Below are 15,267 nucleotides of genomic sequence, written 5' to 3'. Positions count from 1 at the left end.
TTTTTCAGGCTTGTTTTAATCGGGGAGCTCCACCAAACACTGTCCACCATGGATTACCATTATCACATTTGACACATCAGTGTCACAGTGGTTAGCATCATAGCAACCATGAGTTACCTCTGTACAGCAAATGCACAGACTAGTGGTATACCATTTAGAAGAATGTTTGACCAAAAACAATTAAAACCCGGCCTGGGGGCCACAGATTAAAATCACCCACCTTTGGTTTGATAGCATAATTTTCTATCTACCAGGCCCACAGAGCTCTTTCTATGTTGGTATTGTTGTAAGTGCCATCTAGTCCTCGACAACTCATAGTGACCCTGTCAATGAAAGACCTGAACACTTGTATAACTTTTATCATTTCTCCAAGTTCATGTTAGTTGAATGAATAATAAATGAGTAGTTGCTGTACTTTTTCTCCTGCAGTAAAAACGTCTCTTTTATATTCATTATTATATTATTATCTCTATAATAATAATTATAGTTAACTATGGGAGAAAGATGAGGGTTCTCCTCCAGTATTGATTTACAGCCTCTGAAAACCCACTAGAGGGTCGGCAGAGTCGGGTCCAACTCAGTGGAAATTATTTTTTTTAAATTATTTTAAAAAAAACCTCTGCTGAGTAGTTCTGGTGAGCTCTTGGCAAGAAGCTGCACTGCAATCCTGAAGGCTCATGGTTCGAATCCACCAGATGTTCTGCTGAAAAAGGAGGGGCAATCTCCTCCTGTACCAATTTGACAGATCAAATTTGACAGTACTCACACAAAAAATAATAAAATAAAATAAAAACCTATTACTGTCAAACAGAATTACCTAGTAGCTGATGCTTTAGCAGATTTGAGGCTGTAAATTATGTGGGAAAAGATTGCCCATCTTTCTCCCTTGCGTCTGCTGGTGAATTTGAATTGTCAGAAAGGCACTACCTTTCAATTAGCTGCTCAACTTCTCCTGAACTACACCACCAATGCTCCACAATTTATATAGAATGATACTAATTATATCCATTTTATAAGTGAGGAAATTGAAGGCACAGATTGGCTAAGTAAATTTTTTCAAGGACTAAAGCCTTCTAAGTCATCAAGGTGTAATTTGATCTCAGGTATTGTACCACAGTCCTTATTCTTTAACCACTGAGTGCAATACCACTTATATTCCAAATCTCTGTAAATGAAGAATTCCTGAAAAAGATGTGTGTGCTGTCAGCTAAATGTGTGTTCTAAAATATGTTGGTAATGAAGAACTTACTGTTCTTCAACAGATACTCTGAGTTTCCTTCCTTGCTTCCTGGCAAGTAGTTATTGACCTTCTTCTGGTCATATTCTAGCAATTACCATTTTGTTCTTATGTTGTAGACAGAGCGTGAATTAGGCCATATGCTGATTCCAGCATTCAACTTGAGCTCTTGCTTTTGACTATAGACTTTGCATAATAAGTTGGGTAAAATGTTCAGTAGAAAAAAATGTTCCTCAGATTTTCTACAGGTATCTATAGCCTGGTGGTTAAATAAAGTGAAAACTCTCAAGATAATTATAAGTGTTCTCTAGCTATCTTTGACTACTAAAAAATTCTGAGTCTAGTTTGAGAACAAATGTTTACAAAATTTTCTATAACATACCTTTCCAGAGAAGATACCAAAATATATTTTTAAGGTTTTAGAATTAAAAAGTAACTTATCACTGTATTCAGAAAACTGAAGCCCTTAGAGGGTTTAAATGATTTGTCCAAGGTAATATAAACAATGTGGCTCATTGATTTAATAGATACTTTAAGTACCTGCCTTATATCATATCAAAGTAAGCTTATTAGCATGGAGTACATACTGGTAAGCAAGACAGAAATGGACCTTGCTTTCATGAAGCTTAAAATATTAGAGGAGATAGAAAATTTATAAGTAATAGTTGTTGTTATTGTTAGGTACCATCAAGTTGAGTAGAACCCATAGCAACCCTATGAACAAAGATCTGAACCCTGTCCTGTCCTGTGCCATCCTCACATTTCTTGACACTTTAGAGCCAATTGCAGCAATCACCATGTCTATCCACCTGGTCGAGGATCTTCTTTTCCTTTGTGGACCCTCTACCTTTCTGAACATCATGTCCCTTTGCCCGAAGTATGGAAGTATGTGAGGCAAAGCCTCATCATCTTCGCCTCCAAAGAGCACTCTTGCTGCACCCTCTCCAGGACATATCTGTTTGTTCTTTTGGCCGTCCATGGATATTCAGTACTCTTCTCCAGCACCGTGAGTCAAAGGCATCATTTCTTCTTCTGTCATCCGTATTCATTGACCAGCTCACAGATGTATAACAAGTGATCGGAAAGACCATGGCCTGAATCAGACGCACCTTAATTCTCAAACTGACATCATTATTCCTCAATAACAAACTAAACTGTCAGTTTGTTGTGTTTGGGGAAAACATTGTTCTAATTGATACAGCATTTGTCTGTTAGTTTTATAGGTTGCTCTGATACTGAAAGCCATGTGACTGGTATGTCAAATACCACAAGGATTGTCATTAGTAGACAAGTTTTAGTAGAGCTCCCAGATTAAGATATACTAGGAAGCAGGATTTGCCATCAACTTCATAAATAACAGGCCTCTACAAACCCTATGAACAGTAAAAGTTAAGTAATTAGATCTGATAAATAAATTATGAAATCCAAAAAGCTCTCAGAAGGAAAGAAACTATTTGATAGAAAATCTGAGAGTGAAAAAAATAAAAGACTGCAACCACTATGGAAGGCTCTATAATGCTTTCTCAAAAAGGTGCGAATACCATTTGACCCAGCAGTTCCACTACTGGGAATATACCCCAAAGAAACCATAACCGCCACCGAAGCAGATATATGCACACTCAGGTTTTATTGCAGCTTTGTTCACAGTAGCGAAGAGTTGGAAACAAACCAAGTGCCCATCAACAAGTGAATGGATAGAGAAGCTCTGGTATATTCACACAATGGAAAACTATGCTGCATTGAAAAACAAAGAACTTATGAAATATTATACAAAATGGGTGGCCCTGTAGGACGTTATGCTGAGTGAAATATCTCAGTCACAAAAGGACAAATATTGCATAGGGCCACTGTTGTAAAATGAGACTGACATTGGGGTGGAGGGAAGACTGAGAAAGGGAATAAATAATGTATACTGCGTTGAAACAGATGAGGGAGAGAACTGTTTAAAAGGAATATATGCCTAGATATTATTGTCATGACAGGAGTCCAGAATGAAGGCTGCACAGTGGAGTGGACTTGGGGGGGAGGGGGAGGAATTGTATACTTTTCAAGGGGAAGAGTGAATTGCGGGGGAGGGAGTGGACAGGGAGAAAAGTGCCCTAAGTCTGTAAACTTTCATTGAAATTAATAAAAAAGAAAAGATTGCTGTTTCGATAAAATGGTCAATAATTTTTAGCCAGAATGCTACTTGGAGGCAAGGATGCTTCATCTCACATACCTTGGGCATATTAGGAGATGCTATTTCTTCGAAGAGACGTGCTTGGAAATGTGAAGAGTTGGCAAAAGAGGAAGATCCTTAACAAAAATTGCTGACACAGTAACTGCTGCAATGAGTTCAAGTATGTTGGAAATTATAAGACAGGGTTCAGATCTGTTGTTCATAAGGTCTCTATGGGTCATACTCTACTCAACAGCACCTTAGAACAAGAAGAAAATTACATTAGCATGATAAATTTCAAATGCATCATTTAAAAATACTAATGTAAAAATTTTTTTTCAAATCATCAAGCCTCCTTGTTTAGAACATATACAGATAAATTTTTCTTTTAGTAAAAGAGGACATTTGTTTAGTAGTTTCTATAAGTAATACTGTCCTCAAGGTAAATTTTTTTTTCTTTGTAGAGGTAAAAGAAAAATAGAACATAAAAAAAGATGCTGGGATCTGAACGTGGTGTTGTGGAAGAATGGTTATCAGAATTCAAGGTAAATTGGATTGGGTGTAAGAATGTGATTTTAATGTCAGTAACTTCAGCATTAGCAAATGTACACTTCAAGGAGAAAACTGTTCTATGAAAGAGGAGCAGCCTCTGACCTGCTCTTTTAATTATAATTATCTAGAACTCATTGACTTGTTTGAAAACTATAAAATTTATTTATTCTAGGCAAATGTATGTTTTTTTATAGTCGTAAAATGCAAGGATTAAAATATCCTCTACATTCTTTAAACCATATTACTAGTTTAAAGTGATTCATTTTGGTGAACTCTGATATAATTTGTGTTTTTTAATGATATATGAAGCTTGAGTAGTTAAAAGAATTATGTCAAATAACATTCTAACTTATTATAGTTTATTCTCATGATTATTTCCTGTGTTGCCTTCACATTTCTTTATTGGCACTATTTTCACTGCTTTCAGATAGAATGCATGTAAAACAATAGTCCCAAAACCACATTCACAAAGCTCACATTTTGTTTTCCTGTGGTGGTTTCTTTCAGGCATTACCTGACACTCAGATCACCAGTTATGCAGCAACTTTACACCGGAAAAAAACATTGGTACCAGCCCTCTACAAAGTTATTCAAGATTCAAATAATGAGGTAGGAGAATTCATAACAAAAATAATTTTAATATCATAAAATGAAATATTTGTGCCAAAATTCATACATGCAAGTTTTGTAGTTTTCTCTTTTTTAGAAAAAAGGAATCTTTACTATGGTATTCAAAAACTGTTTTTCTGCTCTTTTTCCTTCTGATAGTTGCTTTGGCTTTCCTCACCCCTTCCTTTTCATATTTTTTACTGTTTTGATATGTCTTTTTCTGTTGAAGGCAGTATGCTTTCATTCTTGATTTGAGTGAATGATTCTATAATTTCTCTTTTTCTTTATTCTATAATATGTGTATAATATTAGTATTTAATTTCTGGAAGGAAGCTTCCAGAAGCTACAATTTAACCATGTTCTCACAGAAATTTTTTTTATCTTAAATATTATCTTGATAGTATATTATCTATTTAAGATATTATCTTAAATATTACTTGATAGTATAGGACAATGTATAATCACGCTAATCAGTGAAAGTAAACTTATAACTCAGAATTGTGCTAATATTGCTTAGTAAATGCTAAAAAATGATCAGAAAAAGCACTATAATTCAATGGTCAACATTAATAAACTTATGAGTTTCCTATTATTCAGCGTTGGATAGAAAAAAAGGGGAAATGCAAAGATTAAATCTATTTATGTAAAATGCACACATTATCTTTCCATTCACACATTAGTACAACATAGAATTTTACTAGCACTGGTTTCTTGTGTGCTTTAACATGCAAATGGAAGGAACACACAGGAAAGTAGCTTCTTATCTTCCCAGATACAGCCTCCAAGAGTGCCTGTGCTGTGTACTGAAGTGAGTATGAAGAAGTTCAGGTAATCATCTCCTAACCAGCAGCTTAACTTAAAGTACATCATTATTCTTATCCTTTCACTAAAAGCGTGCTTGTTGACCTCTTTCTTTCCTATCTATTCAAAGATAGATTTGCATCTTTTCCATTTATAGCCACAGTCTCGGGCTTCATTTTCCTCTTTTCTCATGCTGTGTACTTTGGCAATGTTTTTAAAAGTTAGGTATGAGTAAATACATATATACCCTTCTTGGTCTGGAGTTTTCAAAATTCTCTATTTGAGTAATCAGTGTATAAATTCTATACTCCTTGGTTTGTATTGTCTTAACCTTTAAATATTGCTTATTAAAATCTGTCTGTTTTATGCTTTCTCTTTAGATTGTAAGCTCTTCATGGGCAGAGATTATATGTTCTATATTTGTTGTTTCCTCAGAATCTAGTATCTTATCATACACCTAATAAATACTTCATAAATGTTGATTAGAAGAGTATTGAACTACAAAAGGAAATGCCAGAATGCCGTCATTTTCATTAGTGCTTACATGTGCATAGAAAATATTTACTTCCTCCGACTTCCCCTAGCCCCCTTTTTATTATTATTATTATTGTTATTATTAATTTTAATGAAAATTTACAGAGACCTTGGATTTCCATTCATTCATTGTTTCACGTTTCTTCCTGCCTCCCCTTCCCCCTCACCCAGTACACTCTTCTTTTTGAAAAGTAAAAGAAAAATTCTTATTGTTTTACAGTCTCTCTCCCCAGGTCCACTCCACTATGCAGCCTTCGTTCTGGACTACTGTCATGACAATAATACCTAATCACATATCCCTTTTATAGCCTCCTTTTTTTAAATTTAGCCTACAACTTAAAAATAACTTTGTGATATCAAGTCACTAAAGAGGCATAAAGCTCATTATCTCTACTTCTCTCCTCTGGTGAATATTGATACTGCTTTGGTAACTGAGAATTACCTGGCAAGGATGTTGGCTTCTTGTCGTGTGTTGGCTATGAGCCTCTTTGAGGAATGAGAAGGGAGTCAAATGACAAGGAAGGATATAGTCTGATGCGAATGGATCATAGAAAACTTGAGTAGCCAGTTTTTATTTTATAAGTGTTTTCCTAGTGCTGTATCTTTGAAAAATTATGGAGTTAGAACTTTCCAAATAATTGTGAACAGTCATAAAGAAGAATGGAAATGATATATTCTATAAAGATACATTTTATTTTTTCCATATTATCCTAAACAAAAATATAAGTCATTTTAAACAGTATTACTTTTTTTGTTTCCCAGTAGATTTTCATTACATACTTAGAAAAAGCAATATATAGTAATTTGTATATTATATATTAAAGTCTGACTTAGGAAAAAGAGAGCAAAGGCACACAGACTATAAATACTGTAAAAATTAAGTTGGAAGTAGAAAAATTTACCTTGAAGAAGATCTGCTTCTAAACATGAATTTTTTAATTTTTTAAAATTTATTATTAATTTCAATGAAAATTTACAGACTTTGAATTTCCATTCATTCATTGTTGCATTTTTCACCCCTCCCAACCCTCCCCCCAACATGACTCTTTTAAATAGTCTTATGTGCCATCAAGTCACCTGCAACTCATAGCAGCCTTGTGTTCAATAGCTCTGAAGCCTGCCCTGTCCTGAGCCAGTGTCGCTGACTGCAAAACACCTAATCCCATTACTCCATATACAGTAGCAATCCATCTCATCTGGGGTCTTCCTCTCCTGAGCTGTCACTTCACCCTTCTAAACATGATGTCCTTCTCCAAGGACTGTTCCCTCTTGGCCACTGGCCCAAGGAATGTGAGATCCTTCAAAATCCTTGCCTCCAAAAAGAAAAGTTGGTTTCAGTCTCTCCAAGATAGACCTATTTGTTTTCTGGGCAGTCCATGGTATGTTCAGTAGTCTTTTCCAGCACCTAAATTCAAAGGCATCAATTCTTTTTCTGTCATCCTTAATCATTTTCTGATACTGAAAGTACTTCCCAGAATATATTTTAAATATACATATCAAAATTTATACAAAGAAGTCACTTCATTAAATTCTTTCTATGGTGGTGCTACATAACATTATCCAAACCAGTTTTCTGTTTCTTTTAAATTGCTTTCCAAAACCTCTTTAATTTTTTTTTTTTTTACTTTTAGTGGTACTATTTTTCTTTAAGGTTACATTTCATTGGTATGTTAACTATAATCAATGTCAAGGTCTTCTAATACCCTTGATATTCTTGAGGAATTTATTGGATTAGCAACTTTAATATCAATAAATTAAAATACCATAAATTCCCAAACACATCTGACTTGAGACCACTTAATTTTTAATTTACCTTCACCTCTTATTCTGTAATATTTTTATTTTGGGGAATTGGTTTGCACAGAGAAAGTAAATTTAGATACTTTTACAAGAATCAATATTTACTTAGTTACAGTAAACAATAAAGGCAGGTGGCTTTGCTTATATTAAATAGTGATGCTTTGTTGATAATAAGTATTCAGAACCGTAACTACCAGAGACTTTCTATTTGGTTGTATGGTCAAAACTGAAAAATACTTTTTCAGTGTGATTTCTAAACTAATATCAAAAGTATTTCCTAAAGAAGTATTCTCAGAGTATTTTGAATAGTTTCAACACCGTGATACTGAGTATATAGCTTTCCGAGATTATTATACTTTGGACACTGTGAAGTATAAAATTGCTCAGTTGTTTTATAATGTATTTCATTATACAAGTATGTGGGAGCTTGACATGAACATTCTAGGAGTATAACATGTTATGTGTTTCACTCCTTAACCAAGAAGTTAGCAATTCAAATCCACCAACTGTCCTTGAGAAAGACGAGCAATATCCTCATGTAAAAATTTATAGGCATGTAGGGCATTGCTGTGAGTCTGAACTCACTCTTACTGCAATTGAGTGGAAACCAACTCATAACTGACCTTCCAGGGTGTCTTCAGAGACTGTGAAGCTCACAGGAGGAGATTGCCCATCTTTTTCCCTTAAAGCAACTGGTAGATTCAAACCACCTATCTTTTGGGTTGGCAGTGCCACTTATCCACTGTTGTTGTTAAGTGCCATTAAGTCAAGTACAATTCATGATGACCCTGTGAACAATGAATGTGAACCCTTCCTTCTCTTATCTTCATCACATCATCTCTGACACACTTAAGCCTACTGTTAAAGTCACCATGTCAATCCATCTCATTGAGAGTCTTCCTCTCGATCACTGACCCTCTGTTTTTCCAAGTATGATGTCCTTTACCAAGGACTTTTCAGTACTCTAGAGAGGTTCTTGAGTGCATTGGGAAAGAGTTGGTCAGTGACTAAGGATGAACAAAGAATTGATGCGTTCAAGTTGTAGTGCTGGAGAGGAGTCATGAACATAATATGGACTACCAAGAAAACAAATAGGTCTGTCTTGGAGAGGGTGAAACCAAGTTTCTCCTTGGAAGCTAGGAATTTGAAGCTTTGTCTCACATATTTTGGGCAGATGGCCTCGGAGAAGGACATCATGCTTGCAGTGCAGACCTGGACTGCAAAGAAAACAAATAGGCCTATCTTGGAGAAGATGAAACCAAGTTTCTCCTTGGAGGCTAGGATTTTGAACTCTGGTCACATACTTTGGGCACATGCCAGGAGAGACCAGTCCTTGGAGAAGGACATCATGCCTGGAAAGGGGGAGGAACAGTGCAGGAGAGGAATACTCCAGGTGAAATGGATTGATACAGTGACTGGGGCAATGGAGGTTGGTGTGTCAGAATTAATGAGACTAGCCCAGGACAGGGCAGGGTTCAGAGCTGCTATACATAGGGTCACTATGTATCCCAGGTGACTTGACGGCAAATAAAAACAATAGTAGCATGTCATTCGACTCGATCTAGGCTCATTATGTGTACTGACATTGTATTTCTGACTCTTTAGGGACCCACCTTCATTCTACCTGATTTTATTTCCAGTTTTCATTCAGATCCCTTGAGGAAGTAGTCAGATTCTACTTTTGTTTCTTAGCCAGGAATTTCTTGATCCTCATGAAAAGACAATAAAGACAAAATAAGGCTTCACTCAAAATCATAAATATTCTTAAAGTCTCCTTTCTAGAAGTTCTGTTACTATTACATTCATTACACTGCCATGGCTAACTTGTATTACAGTTTAATTTTTTTTTCTGTAGATCAAAGTAATGCTTTATTTCTCCTTTCCTTCCTTCCTTGGACTCTAACAGTTGTTCTACTTCAGAGACATCCAATATCTTTATTATTTGATTGTTCCTTCATCTCTCCTCAGTATCTCATTTCTCTTTTCATAGTTAAATTTTCAATATAGCAGTTCTCTTGTAAACATTGTTTATACCTTCAGTTCATACTTTCTTTGTGAAATCAACTTCTGTTAATATTCAGCTATCAACTTTATAGCAGCTGAACATGCCTGTGACTACACAGTTTGATTGCTCCACTTTCCTACTAGGAGAGGACTACACATTTCACATAGATCTATTGTATGTTGTTGTTGTGTACCTTTGAGTTGGAACCAACCCTCCAGCTGGTTTTCAGAGGAAGTTAATTGCATAAGAAGAGATTGCTGGTCTTTCTCCTGTGGAGCAGCTGATGGATTCAAACCACATACCTTTCCATTAGCAGAGTAATTCCTTACCTCTAAGCTACCAGAGCACCAGACATCTCATATAGTCATACTTTAAAAAGTAACCTTACTTTAACTTCATTGATACATGTACTATCCCATTTGTTTATTTTATACCTTTTCTTTGCTCATACATACTCTTACTGGTGTTTTTTCCTTGATTTCAGCCTGCTTTCTAAATCAATAAAAGAATAGTTGGAATGTCTTGTTCCATTCAAACCTACCACTCTCCTGTCAACTCCAGTCTTTTCAAATACTTAATGAAGAACTCTATTGTATCAAAGACTATCTCTTAATTTTATTCAAGATTACAAATTGCTCTCTTCACTGTACCTCCATTCTAATATAAGAAGTAAAGTATAATGGAAGCATCATTTTGATATCAGAAGACCTGAATTTTAGTGTCTTTTTTCTACCACTAACATGTCTAAAACTGGTCAAATTTTCTAACTGGACAGTACTCTAGTTTTAAGGGGAGAGTTAGAATGCTTTTTTCAAGATTTTATATGTTGTGCTAGTGATTTTCCTTGAAGGACTTTGAGTTACATAGATTTGTATATAGATATGTAGATATATATGTATGTGAATGTTTTAACTTTAAAGAATCCCTGGTAGCAAATTACATGACTAACCAAAGGCTTGTGCCTCTGATGGTTCCTGTCTACTAGCTGCTCCATGGAAGAAAGATAAACAGTACTTAACCTGTTAAGATTCACAGCTGCAGAAACTCTGTTGAGGGTCATTGTAAGTCGGAACTGACTCAGCAGCACCGAGTTTGAGTTTTAGCCTCAAAGTCATTTTGTCAGGAGCTAAGCTTAGATTCTTCTTAATATTAACTGTACAGTCAACATACAGTTTATTGACTTGATGTTACAACATGAAAATGCTTGTTCTATAATCATCATTAGATTATTATAGACTTACCTAATTCCATTCAAGTATATTCCCTAATATGTATTCATTGTTGTAGTCCTTCTGAATAGAGTAATATTTGTTGTTATGTACCATCAAGTTGGAACCAACTCATAGCTGACACTTCGATGGGTTTTCAGAGGCAGTAAATTGCATGGGAGGAGACTGCAGCTGGTAGATTGAAACCACTTACCTCTAGGTTGGTAGCTCAGCTTATCACTAAGCCACCAGAGCTCCCTAGAGGTAGTAAGTGTCTTAAATTATTATGCTACTCAATTTTTAAAAGAATTTAGTATTAAATGTCAGTTTAAAACTTTGTTGTAGTTTCTTATTAGTATTTGATCAAGTTTTAAAAATTATATAGCCAGATTTGTACAGTCAACAATTATTCTTGCAAAACCAGTCTAACTTGACAGTACATTTGTTGGAAAAACTAGAGAAATTTATTTTAACTATGCTCATTTATCCAGGTTTCAAAGGCATAAAGTTCCTTACTGAGCTATATTGTGTAATATCTTGTGAAAAATTAGAAATCCAAGATGGTGGCGGAGGCAGAGACAATGTGGTGAGCTGCGGGAGCAGCAGACCACTTGGAGGAGGGCCACTATGGCCTTCTACAGACCTCTGTTTATTGATAATTGAACAGTTAAACAGTTGAAAAATTAGCTCACTAAACATTAAAAGCACTATTTCTGTATATTTCTTTGATTTAAAAAAAAATCTTTTCAGGAGGGGCAATCTCCTGTACCAGTCAGATCTGATTTGATGGTATACACACAAAATGTAATAAAATAAAATTTTGTAAAAAATCTTTTTCAGTAAATATAATTACAGAAACTTAAATCCCTCTTAAAACATAAAAATAATTCATTTGCTTTATTTGTAAATGCTTAAGATATTAGCTAACATTTTGGATACCCAGGGATTGTGTATTACAAAATCCTTTCATCTACTTAAAAACTGCTGTTGAGTCAGAACCAACTCATAGGTAACACTCCATTGAATTTCTGAGGCTATAAATAATGGGGAGAGATTGGTCAACTTTGTCCTGAGAAGCTGCTGGTAGATTTAAACCAGTAGAGGGGTACCACAGCCTTGGGTTAACATTAATTAGGAGTATATGGACTTTTTATGTAAATATAAGTAACTCTGGTGGGAGAGTATGTCATGTGTTGCCCTGCTAACATAAAGTTTATTGGTTTGACTCTACCAGTCATTCTCTGGGAGAAAGATGGACATTCTCCTCCTGTAAAGATTTACAACCTCAGAAACTCTACTATAGAGGTAAATGCATATTTTAAAATATAGTTGCATACAAAAAAAGTTAGTAATTAATATACTTTATTTTTGTTTTAGCTCCTGGAGCCCGTTTGCCACCAGCTCTTTGAGCTCTATCGTAGCTCTGAAGTTCGACTCAAGAGATTCACGCTGCAATTTTTGCCAGAATTGATATGGGTTTATTTACGGCTTACAGTTAGCCGAGACAGACAAAGTAATGGTTGTATTGAAGCACTTCTTTTAGGAATTTACAATCTGGTAAGTTTAAAATGCTAGGAATTGAAAGTAATAGGAATTTTTTTTTATTTTAAATTTTATTATTTTTAGTACATGTACCATCAGATCGGATCTGACTGGTCCAGGAGGAGATTGCCCCTCCTTCTGCAGCAGAGCATCTGGTGGATTTGAACTGCATACCTATGGGATTGCAGTGCAGCTTCTTGCCACTAGGACACCAGAGCTCCCTGAAAGTAGTAGGAAATTTTTATAAAGTGGTTTACAAAGTTGATGAAACTATTATAATAATAGCAATATAAGACATCGAATTAAGTACCAGATAGAAGGACAATTGACGCCTTTGAGCTTTGGTGCTGGAGAAGAGTATTGAATATACCGTGGACTGCTAGGAGAACAAACAAGTTCATTCAGACTGCTCCTTGGAAGCAAGGATTCTGAAGCTCTGTCTGACATACTTTAGATATGTTACAAGGCAAAATCAGTCCTTGGAGAGGGACGTCTTGCTTGGGAAGGTGGAGGGACAGTGCAGGAGTGGAAGACCCTCTATGAAATGGATTGATTCTGTCACTGGGGTAATGGGGACAGGTATGTCAGAGACAATAAGCTTGGCAAGAGATAGAGCAGGGTTTAGGGCTATTGTACATAGGGTCACTATTAGTCACAAGCGACTTGACAGCATATAACAGCAACAACAAGTAGAAAAATGTGGATGTGATACTTACTTGTAAAAAGTTTTTGCACTACTTAGAGATGTGTTTACAGATAACTAATAACCTTCTTCAAGGCACAGATTGTGAAACTTCATCTCATATTAGTTGGGCATATTGAAAGAAGGGGCCAGTCCTTCAGTAAGAGTATCATGCTGAGAAAGGTAGGGTTAGCAAAAGAATGACCCTCAAACAGAAAGGTTTACACAGTGACTGTGACTATGTCAGAGCTGATGAAGATGGCACAGGACAGGGAAGGGTTCAGGTCTGTTGTTCAGAGAGTTGGTAAGTTTTAGTCGACTTGGGGAGCACCTAACAACAACAAGTCTTCCATAGTTCCTAGTATAGGCACTTAGCAAACATTTGTGTAATTGATAACTGAATTTAGTGTTTTAAGTAATGTTTAGAATGATGTTATTTCATTATTTTATCTAAGGAAATTTGGTTATTAGTTGGTGAGTCAGTGTATGTAATTAATTAGTATTAATTTAGTAGTAGGACAAATAAAGCAAAATTATTTTAGAGACTGGAATGTTTGACAATTTACTGTGTGTATTTGTTGGTGTTATGGTTTAATATTTTTTTACATTACAAAAATACATAAAAATGTATATCAAAATGCAGCTTCCAGCTTCTGAACTTTTAATTCCCTTCATGTCACTGCTATCTCTTCTCTGTAGCTCTCAATTTTTTCTTAACTTTGCTGAATATTTTCTACATATACTCATTTCTCTTATCCTGAAATACTCCTAAGGAAGATTTAGGTTGGTCTCAGCTTTAAAAAATTTCAAATCACCCTTCTCTACATATAAACAGGAAAATTTACAGTTTAAATAGAAATTAAAATTTTATTGCCTGATTTAAATCAGATTTATTCTTGGCAGCATCTTCTTTCTCTAAGGCTTCAATGTGGTACTAACTAGAATTTAATTACAAAGAAGTTACGCAGTCTCTTTGTTCTCTGTGTGTAATTTTTAAAGCTGTTTTCACACCATAAGTAGAGATACAGCAGTTGCTCTCAAATATTTAGCACTCAGCTATGCCATGTTAAGTTCAGAAATGAAGGAAAGACTTTTGGTTTGTGTTTTGGTGATTATAATTGTTATTACTTCCATTTATGTTACAAAAACAACCGCTACATCTATTTTCTGACTACCAATTGTCTAGATTTAGTAAGGGCAATCGTTTTTCTGTGGACTTTATGCCATGACATATATTGATATGAATTGTAAAATAAATACATATTAAAACAAGGCAATGGGGAAAAGGAATAATCCAGCAGCAGTTCATTCTTACAATCGCCAGTGCCTATGGTAATTATTTACTGATCCTTAAAGATTGGGGACACCAAAGAATGGGAAGTGAAGTTCCATTTATATATCACTAAAATTTACCTGATTCTCACTAACCTGTACCTAAATAAATTTCTTTTTAATCATTTGAACTAATAATTATGTCACTTAGGTTATTCGTTTGTTGCTATCTTATTATAAGAATTTCTTTTAGTCAAGATTCCTTCTTTACAATGTATTTCATGTCTTAAAAATTAATCTCTTGGCTAAAACCTTTCATTTTTTTCTTGTTTAGCTCAGACTAATTCTTACTACACAAAGTTCTAATCACTTGTATTCTTTTTTGTGTAAATTTCTCATAAAAAATCCTGAGCAAATTAGAACTGAGACAAAGAAAGAGACTTGTACACCAGTGTTCATAGCAGTATTATTCACCATCACAAAAACATGGAAACAGCCCAAATGTCCAACCACAATAGATGGATTGAGAAACATGGTGGGATACTATGCAGGAGCAATAATTTTGAAAATCACTGCATTACGTCAGAGGGACTGGAGAGCATTATGCTAAGTACACTAACTCAGTCTCATAAGGACAGACACTGTAGAAGACCATTATTGTAGAAATTCAAAGATAACTAGTAAAATGCATATGAGGATCCAGGATGAAAGGGTAGAAACAGAGGGGTGAGGATGGGTGGGTTGGGGTGGTTATCATAGGGTTGCACAATTTGATGGGTAGGGTTGAGTGAAGGAAATGGGAAATATCCTGTGTGAGAAACAGTTTATATGAACTTTGTAAGCAAATAAGTATAAAATAAAAATTTT

The 15,267-nt window shown here is 35.2% G+C and overlaps 1 protein-coding gene across 1 annotated transcript in view; it reads left to right on the top strand.

The window, feature by feature from the left end:
• The window catches only part of FAM126B (family with sequence similarity 126, member B), a 69,136-nt gene that overhangs the window by 30,581 nt on the left and 23,288 nt on the right, over positions 1–15,267 (top strand). Inside the window, exons 3-5 of the mRNA XM_006889080.1 lie at positions 3,862–3,940; positions 4,455–4,556; positions 12,282–12,461. Coding sequence (XP_006889142.1) covers positions 3,890–3,940; positions 4,455–4,556; positions 12,282–12,461 — 333 coding nt within the window. The 5' untranslated portion in view covers positions 3,862–3,889. The remainder of the gene's footprint in view (positions 1–3,861; positions 3,941–4,454; positions 4,557–12,281; positions 12,462–15,267) is intronic.

This window comes from Elephantulus edwardii, unplaced genomic scaffold, assembly GCF_000299155.1.
Source record: "Elephantulus edwardii isolate Elephantulus edwardi_28Jun2011 unplaced genomic scaffold, EleEdw1.0 scaffold00075, whole genome shotgun sequence".
In the NCBI taxonomy this organism is placed as follows: Eukaryota; Metazoa; Chordata; class Mammalia; order Macroscelidea; family Macroscelididae; genus Elephantulus; species Elephantulus edwardii.
Note: the sequence above shows the minus strand (reverse complement) of the source record. Positions and strands in the feature narration are given on the sequence as shown.